The sequence below is a fragment of the Botryllus schlosseri genome, chromosome 12 (genome assembly GCF_051294905.1).
Source record: "Botryllus schlosseri isolate E-star chromosome 12, Bs_hap1, whole genome shotgun sequence".
NCBI lineage: Eukaryota > Metazoa > Chordata > Ascidiacea > Stolidobranchia > Styelidae > Botryllus > Botryllus schlosseri.
Genome location: NC_137247.1, coordinates 17,937,452 through 17,951,570, shown reverse-complemented (window position 1 = coordinate 17,951,570; position 14,119 = coordinate 17,937,452). Strand labels below are relative to the sequence as shown.

Genomic DNA, 14,119 nt, shown 5'->3' with positions numbered 1-14,119 from the left:
CTCCGTCTAGGTCAACTTTTGCCCCCTTAACGTATGATAAATACCTCTTAATAAAGTTATGTTTCATTGTTTTGCTGTTCGATTGTTACTTTGCTTTACTGAGGGTGATATTCCAATTTATGGTGTTGTATTCTGATACGAAGGTATCGTATTTTAGATTATAATTGAATTTTAATGTTAGGCAAAATAGTGCTTTATCCCCTGCATGGTTTCGGTCATAACTTTTTTCCCCAAGGTAAAAAATGACAAAACCCATCATTGAAAAGCTGATAAAATTATCTTTCCAACAGTATATAATATGTCTTTATAAGAATTTTTTCTAGGTTGACCGAAAATTCTGCAGGACTATTATTACCAAGTTTTAAGCCAGAGGTCGGAATATTTGAGAACACAAAGTGTCCTTGCATTTTTACCAAATATAACCAATCGGGTGCCGGAAACGCTTTTCGATCACACAAGTTTCCAGGATAGCCTACTACTTGTATATTTTCGTCCCACTAATTGTAAATTTCTGATGAAATCATGGACTTTTAAGCAGGGCTTTGGAGCTGGTACAAATCTTAAGCTGCTCTAATTCCGGCTCCGGAGCTCTCTTCTATGATGGATTAGCTCCGATTCCGAGCTACGGAGCTCATCCACACCGCTGCTCCGGCTCCGTATAGACCAGTGGTTCCCAACCTTTTTCGACCCATCGCCCCCCTTTCAAGGTCAACACCGATCATCGCCCCCCAAATTTTGTGTACCGAAAATTGGGCATACAAACTGTAATCACCGGCGGGTTGACTAAAAAAAAGGTCAAAAATTTTCTGCTCGATGTCCAATTTAACACACTTTTGTAACTAAATTTCCGTGGGTCGACAAAAAAAAAAAGTCAGCCGTTTTGACGCGTCATCGCCCCCCTATCGCCCCCTTCGCTATTTTCGCCCCCCGTCGCCCCCTTTGTCCATTTTCGTCTCCCTGTCGCCCCCTTCGTCATTTTCGCCCCCCTAGACCGCCAAATCGCCCCCTGGAGGGCGATATCGCCCACGTTGGGAACCACTGGTATAGACTATCAAATGGTTCATTCATGTAGTCAACAACTACCGTTGCTCCGGGGACCGTCGGACTGAACAGTCATTTTGTGTGGGCATGTACAGTCCTGTGACCTAGTCTGTCGAAACCCCATAGTCGCATGAGAACTCACTCCACTGCATTGCTGCGTACCGCATCAAAGCACTAATGAGGCGTTTTAACAACAGGCGCTGCCATTGATCATATCAAGTCATACAGTTGAGTGTAATCTTGAAAATGTGGGATTGTTCAAGTGTAATTGCAGCAAGCGCAACATGAGCGCATGTCGCGACCAGAAATTCGCTTTCTACCCGCAGTCGATCAAGTTTACTGGAATATAGAAAGTTTTCTTTCAAAAGAACGGAATAAATGCAGAACTAGTGCCACTGAGAATCTGGCGTATCTGAATCTGCACAAAACAGATGGGAAGCGCGCAATCAACCACTAATTACTCTCTATTATATCCAACAGCCCGAGGTTCGGGCATCGAATTGACTAGCTCGCATCGCGAAAACTGTTCGCGGACTATAACGGCGTTCTGGGATGCGTTTCTCTATTTACGTTCGCAGATTCTTACACCAATACACGATCATGCGCAGGATTGATATCCAATTCGCAGGCACACACAATAACACACTGTTGAATTTCGCCGTATGATTAAAAAGCTATCACCAAAGAACGGGCATTTGCTCGACTAACTTAGAGAGTCGGCGGCATACGGTACGCGGTATCTCTGCGTGCGTGCATCCAAATCGAGATGTGCGAGTGCAGCTTTGCAGCAAAGTCAGGTTTATGATCTGGATTTAATTCAGTGTTTCTCAAACTTTACAGAAGCTCGACAATCTGAGGTACGACATTACTCACAGCACTCTTCGCGTACCACCTAAGTAGGTCTCGTGTACCACTGTGGTAGACGCGTAATACACTTTGAGAACCACTGGCTATAATTACTCATTAGTTAATTTGCTCAGCTCACATAAGCACCAGTCCCATTTTGTGAAACACAAAGTGATCAATATTTTCCGAACCGCCATTAGTGATGTGCTGATGACGAAATTACGGGTATGACGAACAACCAAGTCTCAGAATATAGTAATGCACGGCATATCTCGCATACCTAGGTTTAGCACGTTATATAAGAAAAATTTGAACTTGCTTAGTTTGAAAAAGGTGGCGCCAACGTTGCAACAATTCTTAAATTTTCGAACGATTACCGTAAACGTTTGTGAATTCAGCCAAAAGTAGTAGCATAGCATCTTATAATATACATCGGAGCCGGCGCTACATTCCAAACAACCGGCTCTAGCCCCGGTCCCACCCAGATTTTATTTTGAGCTCCAGCTCTGCTGAAAATATATGGCTCCGAAGCTCCGGCTCTTTGCTCCGGCTCTTTGCTCCGGCTCTTTGCTCCGGCTCCGGCTCCAAAGCCCTGCTTTTAAGCAATGTTTCGTTTCATGGACCAGTACTATATATAGTAACGCACCACACGTGTACTGTGGCAATTGTTGTTTTGGTCAGTCGTAAGGAAATTTGGCTGGTAAATTAGCCCAAGGTTTCCGAAGGCTAGAACTATTTCTATGATAAAAAATACTTGAATTTTATTTGCGGGTGTAATGAATGACAATAAAAAGGAAGAACTAAACGTCCTTTCTTGTCAATGAACTAGAAAAATATTCAATCGAGTATACTTAAGGAATATGGGAAGTGAATTGGCCATTGGCGCAAGGCGTTTGTATATAATACTAACTGAAAACGAATTGAGGGGGGGGGGGTGTTAGAGATGAAATAACAGAATTTATAAGAGCTGGGGGCCAACACGAAAAAAAGCACCTAGGAGTTATTGACTATTTCAAATTTTGTAGACATATGACATCAATATGCTAACAGACTAGTGTTATCCATTGACTGTTTATAAGGCCATGGAGGATGCGAGAAAGAGCCACACGCTGTTTCACAGTCGCGGGTTACCGACCCCTGATCTAGGCAAATGGGGGCTATCTGACTGAAGGACTACTACAAGTCATTATGACTACATCCTATATATTTTCATTACAACTCATTTTTGCGATGTTTTGAACTGATAAGAACAGTATTAAATTAATCAATGATTGGAGGGATGAATGAACGAGTTAAAGTTAAATTAATGCTCGCCTCTAATTTTGTTATAATTGGTTCTATTTCTGTAGGATGTTCATGTTCATATTCATGCTCACAATCGTCAATGCAGTAAATACTTTCGGAGGGGGTAATTATTCGCTAATTTGCATGCATTATATGTCAGGCAGTCCTTCGCTGCTTTCAGTAGAATTGATCACAACTTGAGTAATGTCCGAAGAATTCATTAACCACAAAATTAAAAGTTTTCATGATCAACTCATACATTCGAGATATATGTATTAAATATAAGTCACTAACATTCTTTCTTCATTTGCAGTAAAAATATCATTATTTGAGAAATGTCTGGAGAGTATATCAACGTAGAAACAACCATCGGCGCCTCCTCAAATACATCTGCAAAAATAGAAGTTGTAAAGTCTTTAAAATTCTGGATACTTTTTGCATCAACAACTGTATCTTTCCTAATCGCGTCAATTTGGATAACCGTGGCACTACTGCAGGATTATATTTGCCCGATTGCTCAGGAAAAGACGACTACGATTCAAAATCGCATCAAATTATTGTCCGCACTTTGCGCAGCAAGCACAGTCCTGTTCCTAGTCGCGACCATCTTGGAAGACATCGTTGTGGAAATGTTTGCTCATGAATTGTGCACCCCGGTCAAGCACTCGAAAATGTTGTTGGCGAATCTGAGCGACGCGTTCATTTATGCCGTTCTGTGGACTAGGCAAAGATCACTTTACCAGACCCCGTCGATGAACCATTTGACAACTCCTACTCTACGCATTTTGAGTTGGATCTGCGGAATTCTGCCCGTGGTTTCACCAATCGCTTCTTTCGCTCTATTCGTGGGAGCTTTCGAGTTGGGAGTTTTGGAATCAGGATGCGCTGTTGCCGGGATAAGGTTCGATCCGAAAATAGGTATTTTTGCGAGACTCATCGTCGTCACCGTCACACAGCTCGTCCTTCTTGGATTATTCGCGTACCCACTGATCAAACACACTTCACAAAACCAGAGTGGAGGAGAAAGGCTGATGCCTCTGATTGTGCGATCATTAGTGTGTGCATCAGCGTGCGTTGTCACAGATGTCATTACCGCCCTCCTCCTTATGACCAGAATAATCAACGACGGATTCTTTCCTTCTGCTTTGGGCCAAGTCAACCCGATGGTGAATTTGTGCATGATTGTTGCTGCATTTCCGACGTGGAAAAAAACAATGTTTCCATTTTTCCTGACTATCCAACAAGTGAACACCGAAGACAGCAAGAAGTCTCCCGAAACCCCGCAAGTGTAATTGGATATCGAATGAGGATGTTGAAAACGTGCTATTCATTTGATCGGGAAATGGAATCAAATGATAGTGTTAATCACTTTGTTTTGCTCGTTATTAGGGCTCGACGCAAAATAGAGAATCAGGTTTCGGGTCAAATCGAGTGTTCTGGTATAACTCATTGTGAACTCATGTATGTGAAAAGTTCAAATATGCACCTGTTGTGGACCACAAAACATCAATGTCCGGTCTACTCCATGTAAAGGTATATGCATATTGCATTGCTATTATTGAAATGCTTCTTGGTTGACAACGACGTCGCAGAAATGTTACTATCACTCAACTGCGTAGCTTTGTCCTACATATTAAGGTTGGCGTGATACTGAGGCGGGGGCTTTCACGGCACGTAGGGAAAAGAGCATCAAAACTATCATTCTCATCGATTAAATAACTTCACGTTGTAGGTGGTATATTTTGAGTAGGCTACTTGAGAACAAAACGTATCTCAACAGTCGACTCGAATCTAGTTGAGTCGAGTCTAATCTGAGTATTCGAATTAGTGTGCTCAGCAATATTCGATATTATTTTGATAAAGGTTCGTACATGCGATCCCGACTTGAAAATTATTATAAAGACATTGATAGTGAGAACCATACATGTACACTAGGGCTGTTCAAAAATAACTTTTTTTCCCCGGATTCCATCCATTCAGTGATTAAATTGTCAGGTTACCCTAAAAAACGCTGCACACCAAATTTGGTTCAATTCTAACAAGTATAGGGCTCCGCGGATCCAATTAAATTTTTTAATTCATACAGAAAAATTTTAAAAAAAATTTAAAATTTTTCTGTCAACCCCATGAAATTGTTGAGCTGTCTTCAGAGACGATGCAAAAAAATTTGACTCAATTCGGACTAGTAGAAGTGGAGTTATTGCAGTTTTTCGTTGATAATCCTCGGATTATCGACTAATCAAGGATAATCCGAGAATTATCAACGCAAAATTCAAATAATTTCAATTTTCCTGTAAAAATGAAAAATTTTAATTGGATTTGCGGAGCCTTATACTTGTTAGAAATGAACCAAATTTGGTAGGCAGAGTTTTTTAGAGTAACCTGACAATTTAATCACTGAATGGATGGAATTTTTTTAAAAAAAGTTATTTTTGAACAGCCCTAATGTACACCTGTTATCGTTCAGCACACGGGATTATTGACCACGTTTTGCTTCGATTCCAATACTTGGTGACTAAACGAATATTGCTGAGCGCTCTAAATTTCAGAACGTATTCTTATTATAATCATTGCAAACATAAAATTGCGGAATTTGTGAAATGATGTAGGACCATTAGCACGGGCTAACCGCTGATACTTTACTAGACATGACCCTATTAGGTATATTACAATGCGTGAAGGTTGTTGCGTTTTATCAAGATATTTTTTTGCTATCCGTGAATATGAAGAATACAGAAGTGGTCAGTAACGAAGTACCGAGATATAAATATGACTGAAAATATAAGTTCAATTTCGTCACGATCCAATAACACCGCTCACAATCACCCTAAAGCCTATAAACCCAAGGACCTTTTATATATAAAAAGAATGGTGCTGGCGTATAACACTTGAGATCTTAAGTCTAGCCATCAGAGATTCATATAGGCACGCATTATATTTCTTCTTTTTTTGCTTTGCTTAATATGCTTTATTATGCAATTTGAAATAAAATCACTAAAGAGTAACGAAGTACTTCTACTTTTCGAAGTACTTGAAGTAGATTTCGACTACTCACACTACTTATTAAGCCGTTATGATTTTAGACTAATTCTACTTCTACTTTACAGTTTTCAGTTTTTTAGGCGAAAGAGGCTTAGAATACTTACTTACTTGTGAACCGTCACCCCTACTTCTACTTGATTAGAAATTCTGGCGTTACCTCTACTTTACTGTGAGTAGCGATGGTGACTACTATGACCACCTCTGGAAAAATACAATAAAATGAACAGAAAAATGATTAAAAGATAAAATCACTACCTGAAATATTCAAAATTACGAAAATATACATAAAATTGATTATTTGTAGTTGTTACAAATTTTGCGCTGTCGATTTAATTTTACTGTTCATTATGATGAATATAAAAATATATGGATACCATTGAAAGTTTCTTGATTTACGATCAACAAATATATATCGTTGTCTATTTGCAAGGTGATGGATAGACAACTTATCACAACTCCTCATTGCCTCCACTGGGCATTAGCTGCGTTTGAAAAAACCTTTGACGAAAATTGGAGATTAGTCTCACTAAAAGTCGCCACGTAAATACTGTCTGGTATATTTAATGGTGTTTCGTGACCATGGATATCGAAGAACAATCAATGATAAACAATATTAGTCATACCGACGCAGGACAACGAAGGAAACATGGTGATTATTATATCGGGAAGATAAAGCAAGAATAAATTCTGGTTGTTTAATAGATATATGGTAATATATGAGGGAAATCAGAATAAAAATGGGATATGGATCAAATTTGGGGAGGTGTGAAATTGGTGTTGGAAGACTATTTCTCTGGCTCGTTTCGGAATGTACTATTATTTTTCATTCAGTTTATTCATGTTTTAGTACTGCTAGCTAAAATGTAATTTTAGGAACACAACTCACTGTATGCATTTCCAATATAAACTTTGTATTAGTGTCCATGACGTCATAAAGTACGCGACTTTGAAATCTAAAAATTCTTATTCCCTATGATGTCATAACATGCACATGTTCATATTGAAAATCTTTTTGCGTTGCTCTTTTCGCGTTACTTTCGCTTTAACACCTGATGAAGGAGCGGCGCTCCGAAAAAGCTCGTGTAACTAATGAAGTTTTATTCATTCGCAAGTGGACGTTAAATAGGTTGTGGAAGCTACCCAGGTTTCACGTTTAACCAAAATGTAAGAAACGTATAATTTTTTGAGTAGATGTTCTGGAATGTTGGAATCGGAGTCTGAGCTCTGCGAGGAAAATACTTGGAATCGGATCTGGAGTCGAAATCGACGGGTTTAAAATTCCTGAGTCGGAACACAAGAATGTCTGCAGCTGGAGTCAAGGTTGAAGTAGGCGGTAAAGTGTCGACAGATCTGATATGAATAGTGTATGCGTACCAATATATGGTCATGAACGTGGGAGTCAGGGAGCCATGACCAATATTTGAGGGCAGTGGTGGCCAATTATTTTTCGAAGCGGGGCAAATGAGGAGCAAAACTAGATTGGTGGGTCGAGACAAAGGTTTACACTACATTGCGAGGCGTATCTCTCTTTTAAATTGAAAACAATGAATGACATTGCTAACACAAGCAGCTAAGTGGATGTGTTGAACTTAGGTAACAAAAAAATTGAGGGTTAATTAATCCATTTTTGGATCACATTATGCAGCCTATGATTTTAGTTCACGAATTAGTATACAGAAGTATGTTTTATGTTCTAAATTTCAAGCAACCATTCACTAACGCAGTGGTTCGCAACCTTTTTCGTCTCGTGGCCCCATTGGCCGATATTTGGGCTGAAATTCCCCCATATGATATAGTTGCCTGTGACTAAAAAAAGGTGCTTTTTAACGCATAACCACTTGTTGGCTGAGCAGTTAATGGCCAAACAATATGCCCAATTCATGTCGAATGCGGACGGTACTACAATTAAATTTGACCATTTTTTACCGGCCGGGTAGCCGCTGACGGAAGGTAAATCACTATGTCCGGTTGCTATGGCCTACTGTTGCATCGATTAATTTGGTTTGTTTTTCACGTTAGCTCGGATGTTGGCTTAAAAAGTTAAACAATTTCACCAGCGGCCTTGTGCTGAATTCGGCTTGACTTTTTCCTGCTTAGTAGCACTTTGGTCGACAGGCTGTCGCGGACCCAACGAGATCATCTCGCGAGTCTTACCTTATCATGGGGTGTAATATCTATGGAAGACATTTAAGCATACACGTAGCTTAAAATTCGCCAAAGAAACGTACAATTGTAAAGAAATAATTTGTAATTAACGGTTCTTTACCATAAAAATCTATAAGCCTTGTGAAGCCAGTGTATCTTCCGATACGACGCCAAAGCCAGATTACCCCCTAAAAATTTCAAATTTCCCCCAAGGGCGGAATCCCCCCCTGGTTGGGGACCACTGCGTTAACCGATGAGAATCTCATCACGGGCCGCATTCGGTCCCACGGCCCTAAATTGCCGAGGTCTGCAATAATAGGATGGCGCTATCGGCAAGTTCCCGAATTCCGATGTAATTTAAAAAAGGGAAGGTCACCGCAGACTGTTGAACATATGTCAGGAAAAAGTTTCAAATCAATGCTTAAAAATGGGAGAAAAGTATATGACTTTTTCGAGAATCCAACTTCTGCTTTTGACCACTTTTACAGAACCTGACTACTCAAATGGACTCCATGAGGAACAACTCACTGAAATTGTAAATTTTCTAGCTTCTTTATATCGATTTACAACAACGGAACTTAAAAGTCAACCTTTTCTACATAACCGGGAGTTCAAGAAATCAGAATTGAATCCCATATCTTCTACAATATTTTGATATATTATGTCTTGTTTGTCGTCCTGCACATATCTTGATCAACTAGTAGAATATCCTCTTTTGTGAATAACAACGGAAAAAATAAAAGGGCCAAAAATTATCAGGCATTCGCTACCAACATTGCACCGGTTATAAGGAAAATGTAACTACATTGACATCGGGACATTCTCAAAAGCTGTCCTAGAATTGGTAACAGGAAAATAATCGCAATTTATTTCACCTATTATAGTCCCACTTTAAAGGGAATTACTCTATGGAGCAAGTGGTTAACATGAACAAAGATAGATAAAATACATTTTTGTGGTGGTGGCCACTATAGCAATACTAATCCGGCGTTGCTTACGATTATGATCACTAGGACAAGTTTTTGCAACTTTCGCAACATTTTTTCACAGTTTCCGACAGCTTCCTAGATACTCAGAATCTATGTGAAATGATGTTTTAAGCTGTTTGGAGAGATTTTATAGTGCAACTTTTTGCAACTTTTCTCGGTTTTTTATACCAATTTTAACTGCAACTTTTATCAAATATTGCGTCAAAATGTATAAGTGTGCTTTAAAAACATGCTTCAAACTATTTCTAGTATGGTTTGGTTATATTCTCGTTGAATTGCATAACAAAGAGCAATATGATGGGTTATAGCTGCATCTCACTGTGTTATCTATGACACAATGGCTTGCAAGCAAGAAGTTCAACTGCCCCTGCCAAGCCCGACCCTGTCCAAATAATATGCAAATAGATCGCGTTAGTAATTATGTCGTTTAGATTTGAGATGGTCACCCATTTCACGGACGCTAAGGCGAGACCGCCGGAAATTACATTTTCACTGGGTCACCTTATTCAGGCTACTATTTTGTTAAAGTCGCCAAGGATGAGATTTTCCGCAACAGCTTGGGTCATATTTGCAGACCTAAGGGGTTTGAGGTGAGTTATTTGACTTGTTTTAGGGAGGGGGCTTTTACTATGCTATTTGGCTTTTTTGGAAAAAATTATTCCTTTATTGCGTAATTTTTGGCGGTGGTCTCGCCAGAATGTCCGTGGCGACAAATTGGCTAACTCTGCAGGAACTAGGTCATGCAACAGAACCTTTCGAGTATCTCATGCCCTAATAATTCAACAAAAATTATAAATGGAACTTTTTACTGCAAATTTTGTCAAAATTAATTGCAACTTTCTCTCGATTTTAGTGCAACAAAAACTTGCCCTAATGGTCATATTTTGAACGTAATTGCAATATCGTGTCATTTCCTTATTGATTTGGGCATGGTGAATGACAGCGAAAGGTTCTCAAACTGGCAGACTGGGGGGATAAGGGGGGGGGCATGGAAGTATCTGAAAGGGGCGTGAAGTCGCGTGACAGTAATGAAGCTTCTTGAACTCGGAATCAGATTAATTTGTAATGATACTTCCTAGTTCCAACAACAGCAATAATCCTAATCACATTGCGACTTTAAGGGCGGATATCATAAAGTTGGATGGTCAATAAAGTCTATAATCGCGTTTATCAGGATTTACCAACACAGGATTAAGGAAACCGGTTGATCGTAGGGCTGCGCAAAATCGAGTGCATGAGTGATTCGATTATGAATCACGCATTATGCTCCGAGTCGAGTCGAGTATCACTCATGATGACGTAATAGCGGTATGTAAAATGTCCATGTTCAAATATGTACCTTTTATGCGTGCACAAAGAATACAATGCCTGTTCTCCATCACATTGAAGATACTTTGGTATTTTTTCGAACATACAGATTTCATTGCACTTTGTGACATGTTGTCGGTTGATGATGACTATATAAATATGGTATTTTCAGTAACATTAGCAGCTTTGTGTTATGCGTTTCGTATCCTGCGATACGGCCAATCAAGGTTTCAAGGCTTCCACGGCGCGCAGCTTAGGGGGTAGATAGGTCCCGATTAGCAGTTTTTATTCACATGCTTAGCATTCTCCCGAATCAGCTAACTTTTTGATATCCGCCCTTAATGTCATAGTTGCATTGTACCATCCATACACCTATGATAGATTGAGACTGATACCGGACCTTGCATCAATCAAAATATATCTCCGAATTAGGAGTAACTGGTAAATGCGTGTACGACTGTACGTGTTAGCTGATGCTCTTATGGTCTGTCTGTCGAGCATCTGTGCATAGTACGTAGAACGACACAAAGTTATGGAGAAATAAGATATTTCCGTATAAGATCATTTATATACCATGTTGCCTATATTATACCAAGATTAAGATCTAGTAAAGTGGTTTCCAAACGGGGAGAATTCCCCCTTAGGGGGAATTTTGTAATTTTTAGGGGGGGATTTTGCTTTAGAATTGAAACGGATTTACGAAATTTTTCATGTCCGAACTTTCAAGTAGTCAACTAGTTATTTCCGAACGCATGTTCCTTCTGGCCTTTTTTGCTGCAAGTATGTTCAAATGCTATTTGAAATCTCTCCTTTACATATAAATTTTCCGTTCTATTTTAAACTAGTTCATATGTGCTAAAAGTGCAGTTCGCGAGACAATTTTGTTGGGCCCGCGCCGGCCTCACAACTAAATTTCTAATAAGCGGGCAAACGTTGTGCCGAATCCATCAGAACGCGGGCTCCAGTAAAAGTATTTATCTTATTTTCAAGTAAGCACTTTTTAGATAGTGACAAAACATTCCAACGTCATGGATTCAAGTCAAAGAGATCGCTGATGAAATTGTTTTATTTTTAGTGAACAGCCACCCGAACGAGAAAAAACATGCTAAGCTTGGTGCAATGTTGCCAAAACGGAGAATGACGAACTAATTTATTGTGCTATATGTATTAGCCAGAGGGCGATTCTTTTATTAAGCAATAAATAGACTATTTTTGAGCAAATTTATTTAACTTGAATTATTTATTAGCGGTTTCACTACAAAACTAAAAATGAAAACATAACGCATTAAATACGCTTGATTTACAGAATTGAGTCAAACTGTTTTCACAATTATGAAAGGACGGATTTTTTTAGTATCAGTCTAGAAACCTGCGACTTAGCGAAGTGTGCCCCCAGAAAGATCGACGTCGATAACACCTAAAATCCAAAATTACCGACACATGTTTTCCTAAACCGTTGATATTGAAATGAATGCACGGCTCCGAAATGACGGAAACGTATAGTCCCGCCATTGAAATCTGGGCGCGCAGTACAAATGCGATCCAAAGAGGAAAGCACATCACCTAGTCAAGAAATACGAATTTGTAATCTTTTGAGTAGCCTATAGCGACAATCTTTCCTGGAGGTCACGAAATAACAACATGATTCAACATAGTATGGTAGACCCACCCGAAACTTCATTATAAGTCTTAATTCAGTGGCATGGTTGTCCTAAATTTTCGAAGACGCCATTTCCGCCAGCTTCTGCAGGGAATCTGATCATGTGCATGCTATATATGGAAGTACCAATATTATTGACGAAATTCCTACATTAACTTAAAAAAAAAATTCGCGCGACCTGCAAATCAATGCATACTGCTATTACAGCAGTTATATTACCGATTGGTGCATGGTAAGCCGACAAACAGGAATGGGTAAGTTTTGCGTTGGCCGCTACCTAACACTGCCACATCTACGAATCACGTGATACCGGACTTAGTTCGTTGCGGAAAGGGTGTGAGTGTGCGACTGTGCGTGTGTTTGTCGTACTGTGAATTGTATCTATCAATGGACGTATGGGAAGTCGGTGGAGCGAAGCCCTCCCGAAGTTGTGTTGATTGATTGAGACCAAGACCATTGCTTATTGTAGGTTGGCAAAGTGTTGTTTACTCAAATTTCGTCTAACGGGTCTACGAGATGAAGAAGGTTGGGAACCACTGCTCTAGTACGTCTGAGCCAAACCTGAGTCAGAATTTAGATTATAGAAGGTATTAGACACCAAAATCGCCCAACTATTTATATGGTATATGTGCTACCATTGCACGGGATTACTTTTGACAAATTGTTCAACTGAAAAGCGGTTCAGCGCTTGGCGCGATTTATAGCTCCAGAACATAACTGTTGCTCTGTGTATAGTCGGAATTTCTTTTTTGAAAAGTCTCTCAACAGTCATGTCCTTCTATGCCATTAAACTATGCGTTAGGAATGTAAACATTCTGGTTGCTCTTTTTATATTTCTTGATATGACGAGAAGGGGGAGGGGAATCTTTCACTATCGTCAAGGAGGGCGAGTCTAAAAAAGTTTGAGAACCACTGACTTACGCAAAGCAAAACGTATAGTCTGGTAACATATCGAGTCGCGGCGAAGTGGAATCCGAGTTGGAGTTTGGAATGATATGAAGTTTAAATCTAAGGACGTTTGATCATCAATGTTGGGACTACTGAAAAATCGAGGTATTTCACAAAAATCTTTACAACCTGGTGGAGCTAATGGATTGCGAACGCGAACCTCTTGGATCGGCAAATGTTCACATCACACCGAAAAACGACAACGGAACGTTCGCACCATCTTTCGGTGGCAAATTCGGTAATCGCGAAGTTTGATTCTCGCAAAGGGATCACTTTCCGATTGTATTTTACTTAACTATAGTCTATTATATAGAGTTGAATTCTTATTTACAGTGTTTTTTTAAATCTATATCGCCCACTTATGAGTTCATATATTTATTTTCTTTGGCAATAGGTGGCCTTGGCCAATCGCAATTTTAAAGTATTCTATACGTAATGAAATATCATTTGGGGTACGTGATCTGTAAAAGCATGCCATTCAATATATAAAACAACTCAAATGTCGGAACTTGAAGTTCACACAAACCGGTATTGCGAAAATCTCTAGAACTGTTTTTTCTAAAAATAAACCCCATTAAACTATATCGATATAAGATGATATTCCCAGTACATGCGTGGGAGTGACAATTACAGTAAATCCATTTGCGAATGTAAACTGATATTGCACATCTCTAGTACTTAATGGCGCAGAATCTGTATTGCATTAGGAACACAGGCCGTGTTTATTTCTAAACGCATTATCCCCAGATGAAACTGCCTATAATCAGGAATGCTGCATGCACTCAATATAAAATTCAAGACTGCCAACTTGTTCGGCAGATGTGCAAACGAAACGGTCAGTGCTGGGAATTACATT

At 39.5% G+C, this 14,119-nt stretch overlaps 2 protein-coding genes across 3 annotated transcripts in view; one reads left to right on the top strand and one right to left on the bottom strand.

Annotated features, from left to right (window-relative positions):
- Positions 1-14,119, bottom strand: part of LOC145451567 (uncharacterized) — a 321,835-nt gene that overhangs the window by 162,868 nt on the left and 144,848 nt on the right. The window lies entirely within an intron of this gene.
- On the top strand, positions 3,467-4,648 carry LOC145451692 (uncharacterized). The gene has a single exon (XM_080329906.1). It carries the CDS (start codon positions 3,507-3,509, stop codon positions 4,461-4,463), a length of 957 nt encoding a protein of 318 aa, XP_080186032.1. The 5' UTR covers positions 3,467-3,506; the 3' UTR covers positions 4,464-4,648.

Coding starts and splice junctions, on each gene's coding strand:
- LOC145451692 (XM_080329906.1), top strand. CDS start 3,507: ATGTCTGGAGAGTATATCAACGTAGAAACAACCATCGGCGCCTCCTCA.